General features: G+C 38.2%; 5 protein-coding genes across 9 annotated transcripts in view; 1 reads left to right on the top strand and 4 right to left on the bottom strand.

The window, feature by feature from the left end:
* On the bottom strand, positions 527-4,460 carry LOC104714381 (chaperone protein DnaJ). Of its 3 annotated transcripts, none has more exons than XR_755828.1 (12): positions 3,948-4,460; positions 3,631-3,699; positions 3,300-3,392; positions 3,073-3,194; positions 2,553-2,748; positions 2,077-2,252; positions 1,851-1,980; positions 1,582-1,742; positions 1,387-1,481; positions 1,114-1,225; positions 861-980; positions 527-778 (listed from the first exon to the last, which is right to left on the bottom strand). XR_755828.1 is itself a non-coding variant. In XM_010431719.2 (11 exons), the coding sequence occupies exons 1-11, from the start codon at positions 4,251-4,253 to the stop codon at positions 935-937; spliced, it is 1,506 nt and encodes a 501-aa protein (XP_010430021.1). In that variant the 5' UTR covers positions 4,254-4,460; the 3' UTR covers positions 705-934. The 3 variants fall into 3 exon arrangements, 1 of the variants encoding a protein (XP_010430021.1); XR_755827.1 differs by having other exon boundaries at positions 876-980; XM_010431719.2 differs by having other exon boundaries at positions 705-980.
* LOC104714380 lies at positions 4,579-6,699 on the bottom strand. Its single transcript, XM_010431718.1, has 4 exons — positions 6,276-6,699; positions 5,694-6,032; positions 5,113-5,286; positions 4,579-4,993 (listed from the first exon to the last, which is right to left on the bottom strand). Exons 1-4 carry the CDS (start codon positions 6,441-6,443, stop codon positions 4,907-4,909), a joined length of 768 nt encoding a protein of 255 aa, XP_010430020.1. The 5' UTR covers positions 6,444-6,699; the 3' UTR covers positions 4,579-4,906.
* Positions 8,455-10,312, bottom strand: LOC104714378 (adenine phosphoribosyltransferase 2). Its single transcript, XM_010431717.2, has 6 exons — positions 10,163-10,312; positions 9,934-10,044; positions 9,328-9,420; positions 9,062-9,211; positions 8,829-8,887; positions 8,455-8,686 (listed from the first exon to the last, which is right to left on the bottom strand). The coding sequence occupies exons 1-6, from the start codon at positions 10,251-10,253 to the stop codon at positions 8,606-8,608; spliced, it is 585 nt and encodes a 194-aa protein (XP_010430019.1). The 5' UTR covers positions 10,254-10,312; the 3' UTR covers positions 8,455-8,605.
* LOC104714377 lies at positions 12,993-15,967 on the bottom strand. 2 transcript variants are annotated; one of them, XM_010431714.2, is made up of 6 exons: positions 15,658-15,967; positions 15,296-15,398; positions 15,109-15,208; positions 14,944-15,026; positions 14,627-14,865; positions 12,993-14,543 (listed from the first exon to the last, which is right to left on the bottom strand). In XM_010431714.2, the coding sequence occupies exons 1-5, from the start codon at positions 15,851-15,853 to the stop codon at positions 14,631-14,633; spliced, it is 717 nt and encodes a 238-aa protein (XP_010430016.1). In that variant the 5' UTR covers positions 15,854-15,967; the 3' UTR covers positions 12,993-14,543; positions 14,627-14,630. The 2 variants fall into 2 exon arrangements, with proteins under 2 accessions (XP_010430016.1, XP_010430017.1); XM_010431715.2 differs by having other exon boundaries at positions 12,997-14,543; positions 15,296-15,395.
* LOC104714373 (pre-mRNA-processing-splicing factor 8A-like) overlaps positions 16,179-19,056 on the top strand; it is a 12,786-nt gene continuing 9,908 nt past the window's right edge. Inside the window, exons 1-6 of one of the 2 annotated variants that reach the window (XM_010431712.1) lie at positions 16,179-16,657; positions 16,789-16,912; positions 17,006-17,098; positions 17,209-17,599; positions 17,694-18,180; positions 18,274-18,768. In XM_010431712.1, coding sequence (XP_010430014.1) covers positions 16,374-16,657; positions 16,789-16,912; positions 17,006-17,098; positions 17,209-17,599; positions 17,694-18,180; positions 18,274-18,768 — 1,874 coding nt within the window. In that variant the 5' untranslated portion in view covers positions 16,179-16,373. The remainder of the gene's footprint in view (positions 16,658-16,788; positions 16,913-17,005; positions 17,099-17,208; positions 17,600-17,693; positions 18,181-18,273; positions 18,769-19,056) is intronic. The other variant, XM_010431711.2, reaches the window with a different exon arrangement.

Raw genomic sequence — 19,056 nt, 5'->3', positions numbered from 1 at the left:
TTTCTTTTTGATCGAAACCCTAAAAAAAAAAAAAAAAAAAATTAGAGACTCGAGAGAACACAACTCATAACTTAATCTGTGTTTGGACCTTATTACGGCCGCTAGGGTTTTGAGCTTTTTTTTTTCTTTTTCTTTCGGCCTTTTCTCTCATCTGCTTCTATTATATACGAATACGATGAAAGAGGGCATAAACGGTATTTACCATTTTAGATCTCTTTATCCGCCGTAGATCTATGGTGGACTTTGCGTCCTGCTTTTATTTTTCAATTTTCGGTCGTACGTACTGTACGTACCTGTCATATTTAACTAGTTAAGTTAGACATTGTCCAAAATTAAGCTTTTCCTACCATACGAGAAAGGAAATATGGAATTCCGATGCAAACACACACCAAAATAAAATAAAGAAAGAGAGCGTTTAGGAATGGTAAGGGTTGGAGAATAGATGCTGCGGTAGACTAGCCATTATTAATAAATCTCATTGGTCTCGCTAGAAAGATAAGATAGAGAGAAAAGTCTAACTCAGGAATGGTTGTAATAAATCATCACACAAGTACATCTAAAAAAAAAAAATAAGCATTCTTGGGAGACTTTTTGATCATGATCGTGTTTTATCCACATGTTCCATCAATTTCACTGATTTTTTTTCTTTTCTATCAAAACCAACTCGGAAAACCGGTTGTCTCTGTACTACAGTCTACAGTATATATTGAAAGGAGTATTATAGGGGTAGGTAGAGCGAACCGCCCTCTCTTCTCACAATATGTGCATCAAACTATAACTGAAAAAGGCAACAAAAAAAAAATTGTATTTGTTTTTCCGCAAAAGACCCTCAGATTAACAAATGAAACAATGAACATTACCACATTCCTTCCTACCATGAATGCAGCTTATAAATCCTTTAAACCACGTCCTTTTTTAGTTGAAGATGAATCTCTTATAGGTTATCTCTCAGCCATTTCAGAACTCCATTTGCCGCAGACCTACGTGCAAAAAAAGTTGCAGGATTACGTTTTTAGAAGAAGACTTTTATGTGCTTCAGATTTAAGAACACAACCATAGCTGGACTATTCCCTATATCATTTCAAGGGCACAATCTTTTTTTAATTGACTTACCCTGCTAAGTCTTTGATGCTCTTCCACAAGTCGTTTTCTTGCTCTGCTTCTTGATTTTCCTCCTTAACTTCATCTATCCTGTTCTCTGACCTACTGGGTGCGGTGCTCAGAGCTACAAAACCATAGGTGGCATACACATGAGGGGATCCATCAACGTATACGTTATCATCAAATAGTCTCACATCAATGCAGATACATACAAAGATTCAAGAGGTTTATTATTGGTACATAAAATAAAACACAGTCCTCTGCATTAGAGATTTGACAACTTACTACTGGGTTGCTGAGGCTTAGCACGAGTTCGCGACCGGTTGCTGGATGTGTCCTTCAGAGATGCAAGTTCCTCCAGTAACTCCCGTTCTCCAGCACTGTTCGCAGGATCCAGAAAACCCATTAAGGAATCGACAGAAGCACAAACCTTTGTTTGGTTTAGTTAAATTGACCACAAGACAAGTTAAACGGTGATACCTTATTTGATTTGGTATAGATACTTTGACTGTAAACAAGTGGTCACCACGGATAGATGGTCTATTCAGTTTTGGTACTCCTTTCTTTGCCAGGACCAGCACATCACCAGGTTGTGTACCCGGAGGTATCTGCAGTTCAGTGTCTCCTTCAACTGTTTTCACCTACAAAGATGTTTTAGATTTATAATAAGATGAATGGTCAATTCTGAGGATATCTACACGTACCTAGAATGTACTTATTTGGATATCTGATACAAAGAACTAAATCACCTTAACAACCGCACCCAATATAGCATCAAGGTAACTGATCGAGAGGGTAGATAAAAGGTTTATGCCATCTCTTTGAATTCCCTGGACATCTTCAACATCAAGATATACATACAAATCTCCTGGAAGGCCACTAACGGAAGAAGAAAGCCAATTACCAAAAACCCGAACCATTAAGAATGCTATAACAGAAAGAATGGTTTTCTAACTGGTAATTTTGTCAACATACCCTCTGGGACCAGAATCACCTTCTCCAGCAACTCTAAGGATGCTACCTGCACTAACTCCAGGAGGAATTTTCACTTTGATGCTTTTTTTAATACGCACACGTCCTTCTCCGGAGCATTTCCGGCAATTTTCAGAAATTACCTCACCATCTCCACCACAGTTAGGACATATAGAAACCTAAGATGAAAGAGACCACATATAGGAAACTGTTAATAAGTTCAGCTATAGAAGGAAGGTAGTGTTACACAGTTACCAGCAAAATCAAACTCTCACAATCAATGAAAAACCACAAACTGGATTCAACCAAATGCCTAGCGAATTCTCACTTCTGCGCTTTCTACTAAACGAAACAGATTATTTTGAGTGAACTCAATATTGACAATAATTCTGATGCCTCGATGTCATTTCTGACGTCAAACTTCAATAACTGCAACAGAGAGAAAACAAACAAAAAGGAAAGAAATCAACTGCAAGGACCTGTGAAAACATGCCAAATGGTGTTTGCTCAGTTCTCATAACTTGACCCCTCCCACCACAAGTGGAGCATATTCTCATCTTGGATCCTGCTTTTGCCCCGGTGCCAGCACAAGCTTCGCATGTCTCCAAATGCGTAAGATCAAATTCTTTCTCAGATCCAAAAATAGCCTCCGACAGTTCTAAGGTGATGTCATACCTGAAATGCAACAGCAGCAAAAATGTAATTTAATTTCTTTTGATGATTGTCAAAGCTTATGCAGGTTATGAAGAGCACGGAAAAACTCCAACAGAAAGAGCAAGGGAATGGACAAACAGGCACTACCCTCCTCTGCTTACTCATTAAATCCCATGCTAGTAGAAATTTTCAGGATACAGGGGGAAGTTAGGAGACACTAACAATATAGTTTTACGTTCAAATTAAATATTATCTTATTAGCAAACAGCGAAATGCTGTTATTCAACCAGAGAATGCGGTTGGTCAATAAATGCAATGTTTTCTAATTTTTTTAAAGAAACTCACCGTAAATCTTCCCCTTTGGTAACCCTACTGCGGCGGGTTCTCCCAAAATCAGCTTGGTCCATCCCGGGAAATCCACCCATACTCGAACCAAAGAATGTCTCGAAAAGGTCAAAGGGGTTTGACTGGTTGGAAATGTAAGAGAAAGTAAATGTCAAGGAAAAATATGCTACAAGCACAGGAGCTGATGGCAACAAATTAAGCATAGACAGAAATAGATAATGAGTTACCGTGTAAGTACCAGAAGCTCCTCCTACAGGACTCTTGACTCCAGCTTCACCATATTGATCATATAATGCTCTCTTTTGCTCATCTGATAGCACCTGACAATGTAGTAGTTCAGTAACCACAATGCAAAAAGAGCTGAGAACTCACATGTATTACTTTAACTCTATTGTAGCAGAAAATCTTGAAAACAAGGCTATGTAATCATGGATTTTGATGCAAGCTAACAAGGTAACAAGAAAAGTAAACCCAAATAGCCGAGATATAGCCGTAGGGTGAGGAAGACATGAGCTATGAAGGAGAATCAATCTGGGAACCTTAGCTTTTGGTGCATACCTCATAGGCAGCACTGATTTCCTTGAACTTTTCAGTTGCTCCAGGTTCCTTGTTCACATCGGGATGGTACTACATATATAAATCAGTAGAGAAGTTATAGGATCTTAGCTCAATAATGTGAAGCAGAAGATCAAAGTAAATAGAAAATTCAAAATAACAATTATCATATCCATGTACAAGGCACAATGCGGAAACCATTAGAGAGGATCAAGCTAACATAAATATTAATAACGGTATGCAGCATAATTAACTTGAATATGATCGATCAGGGTTCCAGATTACTACTCCACCTAAAGAAACAGTGTAATGTAATATACCTGACGAGCGAGACGTCGATACGCAGCTTTAATCTCCTTGTTATTAGCAGATTTAGGCACACCAAGAGTAGCGTAGTAGTCTCCGGAAGCAGCAAACACGACGAGGGAACGGCGAGAGGATCCCCGTCGATTTCGATTAGGCGAAGAAACGGATAAGAAGCTCTTTTGAAACCTGAGACTAGTGCCGCCGTCGGAAAAGGCCGAGAAATTATTACAAGAAAGGGAACGGGGGCCATCGGCGGCGGCGGCGGAAGCGAAGAAGCAGAGAGAAGAGTGGATGAGGGAAGGAGAAGCGAGGGCAGCCATTAGAGAGACCAAGAAGGTGAGGGGAGCGAAAAAAGAAAAAGAATAAAAGAGAGAGATTGGGTCAGTCGATTAAACGAGCCCTCCGTCTCAGTCCTCAGCGGGGAAGCTTCGCAACGGACATTGTTGAGATGATTCAACTTCTCTTTTAGCGAGAGAGTGAAAAAATAAAACTCGACATTCGCGATTTGTGGTGCCAACCTCGCTCACGTGGATCTCTTTTTTCTTTTTCTTTTTTTAACTTATCTCTCTTCATTGTTCCAGATACGATAGCTTCATTGTTCATAAAAAAAAAAAAACAACACTCATGGAGAGTGGTGAAGCCAAGTTTCAGGAAATCGATACCATGGGGAGATCACAAGTTTATTAGTCTCCGACAGACTCTCCCCCTAATATTCAGAACAATGTTCAGTTATACAACCCTATACCAAAAACACATCCTTGATTTCCCAACTAATACGACTGAGGAACAGACACAAACAGCAGCAAAGAAATATATCAAAAAGCAAAGGAAACTCATGTTTGTCCCGGACTACACAGTAATACCAATGCAAAAGCACTTTTTGTTTTCGTATCTCTCTCTCTCTCTCTCTCACTTGCGTTTATTGCCGCCTTCTCCTCCTGCAAGTAAGTGTCCTCGTTTCCTGGAGAGCTTTTTAGAAGACGTCCGGATTGAATCTTCCTGGCATTGAGTTGCCATGTTCCACTTGCTGCAGCTGCATTTTCAGCGCGTAGTTGTTCACCTGCGTTTTGATCATTCACACTTTTCTGTGAGCCATCAACATAATTTTTAAAACAACAAACACAGACAATTCAACGCAATAGAGCTAGAAAAAGCTCTCCACGGTTTTTAAGGCTTTACCTCCAGAGTTCTGAGCTTTTCCTGGTACTGAGGAATCAGGTGTTTCAAGAGTTCTAACTGCTGGTTCGCATCTTCAAATGCTTTCTGCCGCTCATGCTGGATAGCAACTGCACGTTTGAGGACTGTGTTGTCCTTGATCAAGGCCTCCACTTGTTGCTGGACTACCACGTTCTCCTGTGACATCAGAAAAAGGCTGTTCATTTCATACACGAGATACCAAAAAATCCTAGGAATAATTTGCTGCGTCATCATTCTGTTTCGTAATTATCATAGTTTTGACAAAATCAAACGAGAATCATTCCTTCCCAACTGTTTCCTAGGTATACTGTGTTTATATAGCCAACAGTTTTGTAGTCGGTGACAACATTGAAGCTACCCTACATAAGAATAAGCTGATGGTTCAACCTATGTCCGACTACAGCAACCCTGAACTTGATATTGTAAATCCATACCTAGGACTCAAAGAACAACCTATGATCGCTCTGATAGCCAGCATGTATGCAGAAGGGTGCATATGTAAGTTTATTATATTCAGGATGGAACACATCAAAAAGGATAGATTTTTGAAAATGCTTTATTACCTCTTGGAATTTTTTCCCAGCTTCTTCACGAGCACGTGCACTTAACATCTTCTCCAAGGCCTCAAGGACTCTAGAGGCACGTAGTTTAGCATCATCGGTACCAGTAGATTGAGTAACCTCCCTGACTAACAATTCAACCCAGTCATCACCACTAACCGGGGGATTGTCTGTAGCCGTATAAGTAGATGCACCAGAAACGGCATCAGATTCCTCATTAGCAGCACATCCTGCGGCTAATTCTTGAGCTTTCTTCTCCTCCTCAGCGGAGACGAAAGAGTATAAGCTTTTCATAGAAGCATTTAAATCACTTCCATGTTCTTCTAGAGCCTTCACAAGAACCTGAGAACCAAAAAAAAATTCCAAATCTAATCAAATTTCTAAGCTACAAAAAAAACCTAGGTCAGAATGAAATTGAACAAAGAACACACACAGCCGATAGATAACTACATACGAAATTGGCGTCTAACAGAGACTAAGCAAGTCGGAGAGCAAGTAGCAGATGCGGGAAAAAGGTAAAGCTAGATCTGTGTGTGGCTCCCAGAACAAAAACAAAACAAAAAAAGGGAGAATAAGAAGACGTACCGTGAGTTCAAGGTGAGGGAAGGCAGAGCGAAGCTGATCGAGAGAAGAGGAAGGAGAGGACCAGACTGGAGAATTGGACGGAGAAAAGCATCGGAACCTCTTAGAAGAGGGAGGAGAAGGAATATCATCGAAGTAAGATCTCTTGGTTCCGCAATAAACGGCAGACATGGCTCAGGTGGAGAAATCCAAAATTGACAAGATGATGATGATGATGATGATGATGATGATGATTCGATCCAAATAAGCAATAAGTTAGGGTTTGGATGAAGAAGATGAAGAAGATCTCCGACGAATCGAATCGAAATACGAGGAGGAGCGTAAGAGAAGAAGGATCTTTTTTATCTTTCGTATATCAAATCTAATCGGGTTTTTTAGGTTTTCTTTGACTACAGGGCAGGCCAGGCCAGGGGAGGTGGAACCCAAATTTGTCTCTAATTTACCCTTTTTATACACTACGACAACAACTTGCACATTATGCAAGCACCAGGGGCTCTTTCGTACTTTCCTATACCAACATGGGCGCGTCGCGCGTGACACGTCCCAGACACCGTTTTCTAATTCTTTATTTAATCTTCTCAAAATATTTGTTTGCTTTTTTAATCCCCTTGTGCTTTGTGATATCGTATACTATAAACAATGCACTAATACTAATACAGTGAAGATTGATTATCAAGAAACCAAATCTACCTTTGTTTAGTTATCAAAATCACTATGAAACTTACTTCAATTTCAACTAAGAAAGGTGGTGACTGCTATAAGTTTCTCCCCAAATTATACTTAAAACCATTTTTATTTGGGAAAAATGTCATTAAAATCATGAACTTTCAAATTTTGGCTATTTAAAACATGAACTTTGTTGTAGGCCATTTAAAACATCAACTTTCGTTGACTAGCTTTTTTAAACATGAAGTTTCGTTGACCAGGCCAAAAAAGACATGACGTTAAATCCGATAATTGACCTACTAACAGACGTTATTATGCCGTTAATCACTCCGTTACTAACAAAACGACATCGTTTTAATAGAAGTTTTAATTCGAAAAGTGTTATTTAAACCATGAACTTTTAAATATAGACCATTTAAACCATGAACTTGTAAATGTATGTCATTTAAACCATGAACTTGTAAATGTATGTCAATTAAACCATGAACTATCAAATTTATGTTATGTAAACCATAATACATAAAAATGGTGATCAATCTTTCAAACTCTAGTGCAGTATCCTAAAACAAGATGATCAATCCTTCAGACTCTAATGTAGTGTCCTAATAAATGAAAAAGATTCAAGACAAAAACAAAAAGACACAAAATACATGACAAAGATCTACAAAGAATGATGAACTGATGTTCTTCTCTCTCTTTCTCATAATCGCATCATGAGGCGGAGTCAAAGAAAGAAGAGATAAACTAAACTAGGGTTAAACGGGTTAGCCGATTAGGCTTATATATTTCTACAATTTCTAATAAACCAATCGATTCGATTACCGAACCGAACCAAAACCGGTTATTCAAAGCAATTGCACCGAACGATTAAGCTTTCTCTCTTCGATTTGCTCCGATAACCAAAATTTTTAGGTTGTCTAATTTTTACCGAACGCCCAGGGCGAGTTCATGGTTTAAATGACATAAATCAAAAGTTCATAGTTTAAATGACATACATTTACAAGTTCATGATTTAAATGGCCTATATTTAAAAGTTCATGGTTTAAATGATATTATTTCAAACTAAAACTTCAATTAAAACGATATCGGTTTGTCAGTAACGGAGTAATTAACGGCATAGTAACATCTGTTAGTAGGTCAATTATCGGATTTAACGTCATGTCTTTTTTGGCCTGGTCAACGAAACTTCATGATTAAAAAAGCTAATCAACGAAAGTTGATGTTTTAAATGGCCTACAACAAAATCCATGTTTTAAATGGCCAAAATTTGAAAGTTCATGATTTTAACGACATTTTTCCCATTTTTATTTTGATCATCTTCCAATACTTTTTTTTTTTGTTTGTTTGGCTACATCCTTCAATATACAACATAAAAAGTACCAAAACTAAAAAGGATCGATCTCGAAATGAAGAGTACCAAAACTAAAAGCTTTTAACTAAGGCGAGCTTAGCTACATACAACATAAAGGGTAGCTTGTGTGACTACTAGCATGAATCATTCCACATTGAATCCTAATAGAATACAATCATTATTTTCATTGCAAGATATCGATTATATATTATTGACATAACCGTTGATATTACAATTTATCTAGTTCGCGAATTTGGAAATATAAATGAAGATGACGACCATATATATATAGCTCGCCAATAGATTTAAAAAGGCTTTAATTGTATAAGGTTAATTCATCGTACTCTCTTGGCTCCACCAAAACGTACAACGGCTTTCCCTTCAGCTTACACTGCCCCTGCATGCCATCATATCGTCGAAACAACTTGTTGTTGTTAATTTATCTTCTTCACATCTAGTAGTATTCGTTAATGGGCCTATATATATGTATAAGATCCAACAATATTATTGGTTCGAAATTTTAAAAGACCACTTTATACCTTAAACTTAGGCAAACCAACAACGCAGGCACATTCTACAACTTCAGCCCCAGCGCGCTCTAAAGTGCGTCCATAGAGAGAGAGAGAGATAGAGAGATAGGCTCATTAGTTTACTACTCAATCGATATAGTATTATCGTGTTACCATTTCAAAAGGCGTATGTAATGTATTATTCAAATCATGATCTTGTTTAACATTAGTATTCAACAAAAAAGTAGAAGAATATTATTTACCCAAGAGGTTAATGGAAGCGGAGAGTGTCCCACCGGTGGCAACTAAATCATCGATGATGAGAGCTCGTTCATCTGATTTGACAGCCTCCACACTCATCTCTAGACGATCACTTCCATACTCTAGCTCGTACTCTTCGCTTATCACTCTCCCTTTTATTTTATTTTAACACCACAACCAAATATTGGATCATGTATATCCTTCAACCACACTTCTCTTATTATAATTATAACTAATTCCAACAGTACGTATATATAAGTAATCGTACCGGGTAGTTTTCCCGGTTTGCGTAGTGGGACGAACTTAGCACCTATGGCTAATGCGATGGGAGGTCCAAATATGAATCCCCTAGCCTCAACTCCTGCATTATGCATTATATTAATCGACCGGTGGTTTATATTATCCTCGAATCGAGTTTAGATAAGCATTTCTTACTTGTTTGTTTCTAATTGAATTTCACAAAAGGATCACTAAATGACAAAAAGAAGAGAAAATATATATAGAGGCAGACTAACGACAAATTAAAAGGGATGCATGACTAATTAGTCACCAACCACACTAGACAAGTTAGTATGTGGGTGTGTAAAATCATTAATCCATAAAAAAGTTGTCTATTTTGTTTATTCAGTCTTTTCATATTGGGAAATCCTCGCCGCTTTGGATTCTATCATATGTCATAATATTAGGATAGGAATAATAACTATATATTTACTATATATTATAAAATCTATATATATATATATATTATACGTGCGTTGCCTATTAAGCTGAATGAATTGATAATTTAAGCTTAATTAAGCGACTTGAAGAAAGAGTAGATTAATTATGAGCTAGAGAGAGGGTTTATAATTAAAGAAGGGAAAGTGAAAGGAACCAGCAACGAGAGAGATGTTCATGTGCTTGTAACGATCAACGAAGATATCAACAACATGTTTGAAGGCAACTGGATCCAGCAGCAAAGTTGTTATGTCCTGAAACATGATCCCTGCGACACAAACACACACACACTCATAGAAATTAGTTGATTTCTCTCAACGAGAAGCGAACAAGAAAAACGAATATAAGTATGCACATAAAAGAAAGAAAGAAAATATAAAATGGACCAGTCTTGGGGAAGTGAGGGATGACGCGAATAGCGTCGGAGATGGCCTTTAATCTTGGGTCTCCCTGCAACCCATTCTCCACGGCAAACATATCTCTCACTCGTGCGTGCGTGCGTGCGTGCGTGTGTGTGTGTGTCCAAGGAGAAGAAAGAAATGGGTTGGCTGTATTTATAGCATTTATTTATCATTCTCTCTTTCATAATTCCTTCTACCCACTCACTCATCGTACGTCTCCATCCGAAGTTACTATTTTAAAAATACAGTATGTTTTTAAATTTTGAAAATACAAAACATAATAGTATCAAATTAAAGCTCATTTGTAACAACTCAAATATCATAGTGGTTGGATTTACTTTGTAAATTAAGAACTACTAATGTACAAATTAATATATCTCTCATTGCAATTTAATAATGGATGATTATATTACAGATAATTGTCTAAAATGGCAAAAATATCCTGATTATTTCGCTAGCATCGAGAGGATTAGTATCTATGAGCTTCAGCTGAGGATCACAATTTTATCAAACAAGAAGAAATAACTCAATCAAAACAATATTAATTTGACATGGTCTAAAATATTTGAAGATAATCGAGTGTATGCATTACGTAACCCAAGCTTATTTTATAAATTTGTCATTTTTAATATAAAAACATAGATTTAGCATGTCTTTATAGCGGATATATAAAACAAATGTCATGTAACTTTTATCAAATCACACGTCATTTTATGATATTAACTTATTTGATCACACAAAATTATTTATGGTTCGTTTCCCAATATATATGTAATATATATCTATTTCGCTACCACTTACAGTACATATTCGTTTTGTCACAAGATGGTTATTACACCCACAGAAACAGGTAGCATAAACATGGTAACAAACTTGTTAACAAGCCTCTCCACGGATGAAGAACAGTATGCACATCAAGGTGAATAATAAACAAACTAAGAAGTGTAAATGGACTATTTTCCCAACAAGAGAGCATAAGAATAAGAGTGACAAGTTTTGAATCACGTAATAAAAAAATAAAAAATAAAAAAAGGTAAGCCTTACCTTAACTTTCACATATAAATATGACCATTTGTTATTTCATAACAAACAAACAATCCCGAAATAAAAAATCCAGATTCATGAGATTATTAAACAAAAACCGTAAAACAAACAAGACCCATTATTATTACGCCGCTTTCTAGGGGCTGAGAGAGTAGGCTTCTTTGGGTTGGGTTGATCCGCATCATCGTTGCCCATCTCTCTCGGACCTCTTCCTACCAGCAGAAGAGTCTGATGGTGTACATGTTCACTTAGTTATTTTAGTTATGTTTTAAAAGTTTTTATTATGAACTTAGTTATTATTTATGGTTGTTTTTCTATTATTTTTAATTTATGATTTTTGAATATTTCAGTATTTGATTACTTAATAAATTTATTTTTTCCACTGTTTTTTATCATACTATATGTTTATCAGAAGAAAGTATAAAATAAACCATTATAATTTAATAAATCATGTACCGCAAGACTATAAATCGTTGTAATAATGCACTGATATGGTTGATATGACTAGTTTTTTTTATGGCTTCTCTAGATCCAGGCTTTTGTTTTGTGTGATGGATATTTATAACATAAATGTTAAATGTGTTGTGGTTTTACTCGTATTAAATCGATATTGTGTGACAGCATGACATGCATGATGCATGCACACTTGAAAAACATTAAATAAATAGATTAAAGTGGTTTAAATTTGTTGTTGTCGTTGTTGTTTTTTTTGCTAGATTCTTGAGTTGTGAGTTGTGACAATCCTCATCGAGAGCGCAACTGGTAAAAAAAACGAATCTTTCTCTGCTAGAAAATAAGCGAATCCTTCTCGAAAGGTATGAAATTGTGAACTTTAGCATTTATAGTAAGAATGGTTATGAGAGAAATTAAAAGAAAAGGTGCGAATCCCATATTATCCAATTTGTATTCAATATCTCTCTGTGATTTCCCTAAAAAAAATCAAATATCAAACAACATATTTTGTTCGATGGTAAAATTGGTAGATCAATTTTTTTTTTTCTTAAAAGAAAAATCATTGGGGGAAAAAATTGTACCCTACCAGATGAGATCGCTACATGTGTCATATACAAAAACAAATAAGCAAAGGCCAAAGGTAAAAAAAGTGAAGAGAGTAGGGAGATAGATTTAAAAAAAAAAACGTACGAGAGTAGTGCCTTTGTTTCGACTGTTGAAGCGCACGCCTGCTCGCTCTTCTCTCTCTCCCACTTATTTTTATATATTTTTTTCTTCTAATCATTACTTTATTATAGTAAAAAGGAAGTAAGGAAAATGTTTTTATGCCCCCCCACACCACCCATGTTAAGCCGTTTTCCAACCAAATTTGATTCAACTAATTAATATTCATCCGAAAAAATAGGATTTGGTTTGGATTCAGATTTCGTGTAGATATCTCCCCACTACTACTAGTACTACCACTTCTTACATCAAAAAGGAAAATAGATTTGATTGGATTCAAATTTCAAAATAAGCAAAAAGGAAATGTTTTAGAAAATCTTGAAGAAGCCTTTTGAAAATAGAAGTTTATTAAAGGCAAAATCAAAAATCAATCAGATGAGATGAGATAATATAATCCTTTCCAGTCCACTAGTCGGATCTGAACCAAATTTTGTATGCTTTTCATGATTTCATCTACACACTATCTCTCTATAAAACGACAACAACAGTCAACTCAATTATTTAAGGATTTACATATGGTCTCACAAATCCAACTTCAAACCAGAGATACTTCAATCAGGTAAGTGGCCGAGTTTAGTAATTGGTAGGTTCTCTTTTTACTCAAATATCTTATCTTATTGGTCAGTTTATTTTGAACATCTTGAAAGAAAGATTCAAAAGAAATCAAAGTAATTTTGTTTTTACATACACGAATTGTTATAATAAAAACTCCCAAAAAGTAGTTGTAATAGATGATGAAGTTTGAAAACGAAACACAAAGGAATGCGTACCTCACAAATATCTTTCGTGCAGTTAATTTCAAAAGAGACAGCGAAGGACACCAAATCTTGGGAGGACAATCACTACCCAAGATCTCCCTCCTCTGCCTTTCTTTCATTTACTTCGAATCATATTTTCTTTTTCTTTTTTTCTTTTAAGTTGAAAGAAGAGAGGGACTTGACCATGTGACTATGTGCTCTCCTCTAACAGTGACATCAACTCTAATCAGAATGGGAATCTAAGATCCCACTTCTTTGCGTTTTTTTTTTTTTTTACTGTTGGCAGATAGTGTAAGTTACTGTATGCACAATGCTCTCACCTTTTGATGTTACAGTCCAGTGCATGCAGGACAATGAGACCATCACACATCCAATACTAGATTAGACCCACATGCAGATATCCATCAGTCATTACTCATTCCATTCCCTTTAGAAAGTAGAATCCAATCCTGACCTGTAACAACCTTAGTGGCTGTGCCTTGGAGACTACTTTATTGAGTGGTATACTCTTCGCTCATGACAACATGCGGAAAAGATCGAGAATGAAAGTCTTTGAGCCTTGCTATGGTTTGACACTCGCTGCCGACTTCTGCACTTGCTTCCACGGTTTCTGAGTTTATGCACTTTACCAGCCAATAAACCAAATATGTACATACAAACAAACAAAAGATAAAGAAAAAAAAGAGAAAACAGAATTCTATATTATTAAGACAAGAGCAAACACCTTTACACTCGGCCAACCGATCATTAAGGGTCAAAATTCTCCGAGTGTTTATAATATTAAAAAGACAATGCTCTACTAGCGGAGTGTATGTTCTTCACCTTCTCAAGATGTACAAGTAAACAATATTCTCAAGCTCCTAGCACATGTGAAAGTACAATACTAGCTTCCATATAACAGTAATTCAATGAGATTATGGTCCACTGGTGGAACGAACTTGAAAAATAAAAATACTAGGAATGTTATAATTGTTTAGAATCAGATACAGTCATATGTAGATTGTCAATAAGTTAACTTCAGAGATATAGAAATATGTAAATATGACAACGAGTTTTTCATAGAACAAAGGCAAAAGAAGATAATCTTACGCTAGTGGCAGGGCAGGTCATTCTTAGATTCTCGGGTGGTGAGGCCAATTAATTGGGTTCAGTAGGTTAGTATGTGTTAAACCATTTTCAGCATGTATAAGGTTTACCTTGCCATTTCACTTCTGAATTAACACATACTCAACCTATTCTTGTTTTATTACAAATCAGCTGATCTTATACTACTGTGTTCTAGGCTGATAAAATGCGAATAAAAAACGCACCTTCTTTCAGCTTTCGTAATGCATAAAGACAAACTATAGATACGTCATTTGTAAAACTAGGGATCCTTTGAATCAATCCTGGACAACAAATCCATAAACCAATAATCACTGAAAGAAAGGAAGAAATGAAGTAGGGAAGATAAGAAGAGGAAGTGACTTACGGTTTTACATCTTGGGCCTGCCACCGAAATGCTTCAAAGAAAATCTGGAAGGACCACTGCGACTCTCAGGTCCTGTTCTGGACACTCCCCAACGTCCAGCATAAGGCAACCATCCTTTGATTAGGTTCACTAGTCTGAATTCTGCTGCCGGTAACTCGTCTTGTGCTCCTGGATAACACTTCTCAGCTACATCATCCATACTGTTCTGGATTTTGTTGGCTTCGGATTCCATTTCCAACCTACCATAAAAAGAAGCTTCTTTAGAAGAGCATTGGAATGCAGAGACAATAAAAGGCAGATAGTGGCAAAGTACTTACTGAAGGTAGCGCTTGCAACTGGGGCTCTTGGATCTTTTGTTCATAGGAGAGTGGTCTATAGACAAATGCCTTACGAAATGTAACTGAAATAGAGTGTGAAAGGGATTACAATGCAAATGAAAATGCGTTCTCTTAAGTAGAAGGGAGATGGAGTAAGACACGAACTTGATCCCCATCATTGAGACCGAGATAACGGATGCTAGTCTTGTCATTGAGTAATCTCTGGTCACGATAACACAAGCAAAAATGACCCCAGACGTGGGACCTGTAGGCGTAGATCAAGACTGTATCAGATAGCTTAAACAAGTGTAGAATCTCAAACTTTTCATATGCACAGTCACAGATGATGTACCATGAAATCCTGCCGTGACCTTCTAGAGGAGAAATAGTGAAAACTTGTTCCACAGCTCTTTTGAGCTCTGCCACCGAGCAATCCTTTGCGACTTCCACATCTGCTGAATCGTTGGAAACCATTTTTAACTTGTTGACGACAAGTTATATCAGAATTTTGATTTCAAACCGCAACACAACCAATTCCGGACGCACCAACCAATAATAGAAACCATTAGAGTTCGATTAGCTCAAAGGCTAATCTAAAGAGTTCCGAGAGATTTATTATGTAAGGCAAAGCAGGAAAACAAAAATCACATAGAGAAGAATTTAGTTGACACTTCAAATTGAGAATTTCGGAAACTGGATAAGCAAAAATCGTACCGAAAAGGGAACCGTTGAGCTTAGCGACGGAAAGCTTGATACGACCTTGAGGAGGAAGTTTCAGGTAGGAAGATCTCCGTCCAGAAATCGAACCACCGTCGTTTAAAGCAAACGATGACAAGAAGCGAGGCTCTATCAACGACCTCAGTCCTCCACTTCGACGACCGTCCCTACCTGGACTTTGTTCCTCTCGCATTGCCGCCGCGACTGACTACGACACGATTCTGCTCTTCACGTGTTTGAGACGACGGACTTGTGACTTGTCAGTCTGAGAGAGAGAGTCGCCAGAATCGGGAGAGTTTGTTTGTTATACGGGGAAACGCAATTACAACTGCATCCTAGAAAAAGAAAAAAACAATTTGTAGTTCGCCTATGGGCACATGGACCACGGCCCAACTATAATAATCAAAGGCCCATTAGCTTGATTCGATTAGCAGTGACTCTAGTCCAATAAGCGGGTTTGGATAACCGCCTAAGCATTTGCTCGACACCGCCTGATTTACTTACACACCTCCTCCTCTCCAATATTAAAAGGCCGAACGAGGAAAAAAACAAAAAAAAGCGACTCACCCGAAAATGTTTTAGGGTTTTTCTTGTACTCGATTAAGCTCACTAGTTCTTCGCAAAGTAGATAGATAGATCGACACGGACGCGGTGGATTTAGGGTTTATTCCTCCGCGACTACAGCTCGGCCTTTCGATTTGGAACCCTAAGCCATGTGGAACAACAACGATGGGATGCCCTTAGCTCCTCCTGGTACCGGCGGCTCGATGATGCCGCCACCTCCCGCTGCGCATCCTTCTTACACGGCGCTTCCGCCGCCTTCTAATCCGACTCCTCCGGTGGAACCTACTCCTGAGGAGGCCGAGGCGAAGCTTGAGGAGAAGGCCAGAAAATGGATGCAGCTTAACTCGAAGCGCTACGGCGACAAGAGGAAGTTTGGATTCGTGGAAACTCAGAAGGAGGACATGCCACCTGAGCACGTCAGGAAGATCATCAGGCGAGTTTTTCTTTCTCTTCGATTTCGGAATCTAGTTTACTTAGGGCTCCAAGATTTCTCTGATTTGGTTATAGGATTTTTCTTGGATTTGATTGTGAGACTGAAACTGCGATTTCTTTTTCTTTCTTCAGGGATCATGGTGATATGTCATCCAAGAAGTTCCGTCACGACAAACGTGTATACCTTGGAGCCCTTAAGTTCGTTCCTCACGCTGTTTTCAAGCTCTTGGAGAATATGCCTATGCCCTGGGAGCAGGTTATTAATTTTTTGTTAGCTTTATGTGGTTTCTGCTTAGCTTCGGCTATTTTCGCCGTTTGTTCATTTATCTAACTCCCCATTTTCTTCCAGGTTCGAGACGTGAAGGTTTTGTACCACATCACTGGAGCTATTACTTTTGTGAACGAGATACCATGGGTCGTGGAACCTATTTACATGGCTCAGGTGAGTGATTAGTCTCTCTCCCTCTCTCTCTATTTTCATGTCTCTGTACCTTGATTAAATTTTACTTGATGTTTTATTTGAGTGATGCTTATTCCATTCTATTCTTGCAGTGGGGTACTATGTGGATTATGATGCGAAGGGAAAAGAGGGATCGTCGTCATTTCAAGAGAATGCGGTTTCCACCATTTGATGATGAGGAGCCTCCACTAGACTATGCAGACAACTTGTTGGACGTTGATCCTCTTGAACCAATTCAGTTGGAGCTTGATGAGGAAGAAGATTCTGCTGTACACACTTGGTTTTACGACCACAAGCCACTCGTTAAAACAAAACTGATTAATGGTCCCAGTTACCGGAGGTGGAACCTCTCACTTCCAATTATGGCTACCCTTCACAGGCTTGCAGGCCAGTTGCTTTCTGATCTGATTGATCGCAACTACTTCTACTTGTTTGACATGCCATCTTTCTTCACAGCAAAGGCTTTGAACATGTGCATACCTGGTACGCTATCTTCCTTCTGTGCTCCATTTTTTTCTTTCACTTGCAGGTCCCTTTCTTTTATTCTTTTCTAATGCATTCTGGTACTCTTTTCCAGGTGGACCTAAGTTTGAACCTTTGTACCGTGATATGGAGAAAGGAGATGAGGACTGGAATGAATTTAATGACATCAACAAGCTTATCATTCGTTCCCCTCTGCGAACTGAGTACAGAATAGCGTTTCCCCATCTCTACAATAATCGGCCAAGGAAAGTAAAACTCTGTGTGTATCACAGTCCTATGGTTATGTATATAAAGACCGAGGATCCTGATCTTCCTGCATTTTATTATGATCCGTTAATTCACCCGATAAGCAACACTAACAAGGAAAAGCGTGAAAGGAAGGTGTATGAAGACGATGATGAGGATGACTTCCCTTTACCAGAAGGTGTGGAACCTTTGCTGAAAGATACCCAACTCTACACTGACACTACAGCTGCTGGCATATCATTGTTGTTTGCCCCACGACCTTTCAATATGAGGTCTGGGAGGACGCGACGGGCAGAAGATATTCCCTTGGTGTCAGAGTGGTTCAAGGAGCATTGGTAAGCTTTTCTTTTTTATCTACTTTCGGTCTCTTTGACTTTGAAATTTACTAGTGAGTGTCCTAATACATTATTTGATCTCATTAACTGCAGTCCTCCAGCCTATCCGGTTAAAGTTCGGGTTAGTTACCAAAAGCTATTGAAATGCTATGTGCTGAATGAGTTGCACCATAGACCACCTAAAGCTCAGAAGAAGAAGCACTTGTTTCGATCTCTTGCAGCTACAAAGTTTTTCCAAAGTACCGAACTGGATTGGGTTGAAGTGGGTCTGCAAGTGTGTCGTCAGGGTTATAATATGCTGAATCTGTTGATTCATAGGAAGAATCTAAACTACCTGCATCTTGACTACAACTTCAACCTTAAGCCTGTGAAAACTTTGACCACCAAAGAGCGTAAGAAGTCACGTTTTGGGAACGCTTTTCATCTCTGCCGTGAGATTCTCCGGCTGACAAAACTTGTTGTTGATGCGAATGTCCAATTCCGACTTGGTAATGTTGATGCCTTCCAGTTGGCTGACGGTCTGCAATATATTTTCTCTCACGTTGGCCAGTTGACGGGTATGTATCGTTATAAATACAGACTGATGAGGCAGATTAGGATGTGCAAGGATTTGAAGCACTTGATATATTACCGTTTCAATACTGGTCCTGTGGGTAAGGGTCCAGGGTGTGGATTTTGGGCTCCAATGTGGAGGGTATGGTTGTTCTTCCTTCGGGGAATAGTTCCTCTTCTTGAACGATGGTTAGGGAATCTTCTTGCACGTCAATTTGAGGGGCGTCATTCAAAAGGAGTGGCCAAAACAGTCACAAAACAGAGAGTTGAAAGCCATTTTGATTTGGAGCTTCGAGCTGCTGTCATGCATGACGTCCTTGATGC

The sequence above is a fragment of the Camelina sativa genome, chromosome 9 (assembly GCF_000633955.1).
Source record: "Camelina sativa cultivar DH55 chromosome 9, Cs, whole genome shotgun sequence".
NCBI lineage: Eukaryota > Viridiplantae > Streptophyta > Magnoliopsida > Brassicales > Brassicaceae > Camelina > Camelina sativa.
The sequence above is the reverse complement of the archived record's forward strand: the minus strand, read 5'-3'. Positions and strand labels throughout refer to the sequence as shown.